Raw genomic sequence first — 2,751 nt, 5'->3', positions numbered from 1 at the left:
CCTTTATACCCCATGGAGGGGAAGGATCGCATCCCACCACGGGGTCCCTTAAGCAGGAAGGAGTGTGACGGTGGTCACAGTACAGGCTGTGACCCCCGTCCCACCACTTCCCGCGGGGGAGGGGGCACCGTGGTGTTAGCTCTCCACGTGGGGTTATCTTACACTTTTAATATATTTAATATAATAAACTTACTTTATACAATTCTCACCTCCATTAAATATTTAACATCCTTTAATATTAAATAAACATTAACATTATTTGATCATTCATTTATATTAACCTTATTTAATTGTTTAACATTAATTAATAATCCATTTCCTCTTTTAATACATTATTTTAATAATTGATTTCTTTTATAATTAATTTCTTCATTTTATATATGCTATTTGGGATATTTTATAAGACTTACATCTGAGTTATACTTTCTCAGACTTTGGATTAATCCTTTTTTAATGATATTATATTATTATTATTATTAAAGCAATTTTATTATCCATAAAAAAAACAATATAATGCATTATTGTCATTTAACTAAAAATATATACAGTTTAGTGCATTTATACTTCTAATTTTTTAATTTTTTTTAAGTATAACTTCTTTCAGACATGGTTCGCAGCTGCTTCAAACTATGATTAAAAAATTGTATCAGCTGCATGAAATTTAAAGAAAAGAATAGCTTGCAGGGACTCCAGCTGTATAACAACTCTGGTTTATTTAGGAATTTTGCTTTGCTTTAAAAATAGATCGTTTTCATGCACGAATACTTATTCGTCTGATACAAATAAACCATACTTCGATTATGAGTATTATTTAATGTTTTCTCAAATTATTCTACTCAAATTTCATTATGAAGAGATAAGTGGAGAATAGATATCAGATTTTCTGAGATCTCTCCATGGACCCTTCACATCAAATCATGGGAACATATACTACTTTTTATCCAAGTTGAATCCAAGAGCATTGGCTGTTTACACTAGGCGAGTAGTTGAAAAAGAATCATTAGTGACAGACCGCTTTATAAAATGCTTGGAATCCAGGTCCATGACATTCGGAAGACATGTCTGGTTTCATTTCCCAAGGAACAGATTCCAATGAGCCCATTGTAAATCTGTAACCCCTCTAGATTTTAGCACCTTGCTAATTATAATAAAGCTTGCAGAAAAGGGATTGGCAATATATTCTTAGAAAGTGATTGATAAACTGAACATGTGTTGTTGATTGGCTTGAAGTAAAGATTTTTAAAGATACTCAAGTATGGTCAAAAAAACATAACAATAATGCATAGCAACTTCACATCTTCAAAAGGCAGAGATTCCAACCCTATCCTTACCGATTTGGTTAGGAATCCTGCTATATCATGTGGTAATAGCTACTCCCAGTCAATCCAATTCACTTTCTAAAACTATGGGAAGATAGTGATATAACCAACCATCATTTGTAAAAACATATTTTCTTTGTTTTGCTTACAGTGCACAATCTGATGTTACCTATAAAACTACATGTATCTTTGTTTGTTAATCATTATAAAGATTGTTGTTAGCAGATCCAGCATTTTTCTCATCTTCAAAGATAAAACGAAAGCATGGGATTTCTTAATGGGGAAGTGAAGCTCAATATTCCTGCAAGCAAGGCTTGGGAAATTTACAGAAATAATGAGCTGACAAGAAAAGTGAATCCTGATCTACTGGCTGATGCACAATATCTTGAAGGTGATGGAACACCAGGCAGCATAAGATTGCTGAAGTTAGGCCCAGGTAATGGGCTTTTTGTGTTCTGTGTTTTAAGTTCTGAATTGAGATATTGTTATTTGATAAGAGTGGATAAGATATGTTGAAAAATGAGTCACGGCTGATTTGAAGATGGGTAGGTCATCAAGAAGGTTGGTAGTTTAGTGATAGAGCATCCTAACAGCAAATAGGAAATTCTAAATTTGACTCATAGCTCATCCATAAAGAATTTTTAAAGACATATATAGAACACTAAGCCTATTTATGACTTTTTCAACTTTTTTAAAGTCTTCTATTATATGAATGTGTGGGTGGTCTTATTTATATAAACATATAGCCTCATGTAGTCAGATTGTATTGATGATTGAATTGCAGCTGTGAATAAATATGTGAGCCAATCAAAGGAGAAAATAGAGAAGGTGAAAGAGGACAAGAATGGCACATATGAGATAACTTACAAGGTGGTGGATGGGGAGTTGAAGAAGATGTATGATCCATATACAGTCACCTTTACTTTCACTCCTCTACAAGCTGGTGATTGCACTGCTGCTTGGAGAGCCCAATACAACCCACTCATAGCAGATGTTCCTCCTCCTGAGAAGGCCAAGAAAGCTGCTCTTCAGTTTATGAAAGAGATTGAGAATTTCTACCTTTCATTTTCTGCTGCCATGTAGTTAATGCGGTATATATATCTCTATTAGATATTATAGTATCAGGATATGTTAAGAGGTTGAAGAGTTTAATGATATTGCTATATTATATGTAATATTAATTTCTAATAAATAATGTCAGCAATGGAATTTTTATAGCCGCTTCTTATGTCTCCTACTTTCACGTTGTGTTATATATCCAGAACAAATATATCTACTCATGGTCTTTCACGTAGAATCGGTGACAATTGCCACCCTGGGATAATTAATAGGAAAAAGATTGTAAGGAATTAGATGCGACTCATCTCGAGATAAAATATTTTTGATAAATTGCAGGAAAAAAAACTAGAAAATACTTTAACAAAGAAAATTA

The 2,751-nt window shown here is 33.2% G+C and overlaps 1 protein-coding gene across 1 annotated transcript; it reads left to right on the top strand.

Moving 5' to 3' along the window:
- Window positions 1–1,382: 1,382 nt before the first annotated feature.
- On the top strand, window positions 1,383–2,536 carry LOC131078325 (pathogenesis-related protein B). The gene is made up of 2 exons (XM_058015992.2): window positions 1,383–1,755; window positions 2,104–2,536. The coding sequence occupies exons 1-2, from the start codon at window positions 1,584–1,586 to the stop codon at window positions 2,400–2,402; spliced, it is 471 nt and encodes a 156-aa protein (XP_057871975.2). The 5' UTR covers window positions 1,383–1,583; the 3' UTR covers window positions 2,403–2,536.
- The last annotated feature ends 215 nt before the right edge of the window (window positions 2,537–2,751 follow it).

Source organism: Cryptomeria japonica, chromosome 3, assembly GCF_030272615.1.
Source record: "Cryptomeria japonica chromosome 3, Sugi_1.0, whole genome shotgun sequence".
Taxonomy (NCBI): domain Eukaryota; kingdom Viridiplantae; phylum Streptophyta; class Pinopsida; order Cupressales; family Cupressaceae; genus Cryptomeria; species Cryptomeria japonica.
Note: the sequence above shows the minus strand (reverse complement) of the source record. Positions and strands in the feature narration are given on the sequence as shown.

What these genes read in the sequence shown, in the direction of transcription:
- LOC131078325 (XM_058015992.2), top strand. Translation starts at nt 1,584, where the DNA reads ATGGGATTTCTTAATGGGGAAGTGAAGCTCAATATTCCTGCAAGCAAG. An exon ending in ATTGCTGAAGTTAGGCCCAG is followed by an intron (nt 1,756 to 2,103) that starts GTAATGGGCTTT and finishes ATTGAATTGCAG; the next exon opens with CTGTGAATAAATATGTGAGC.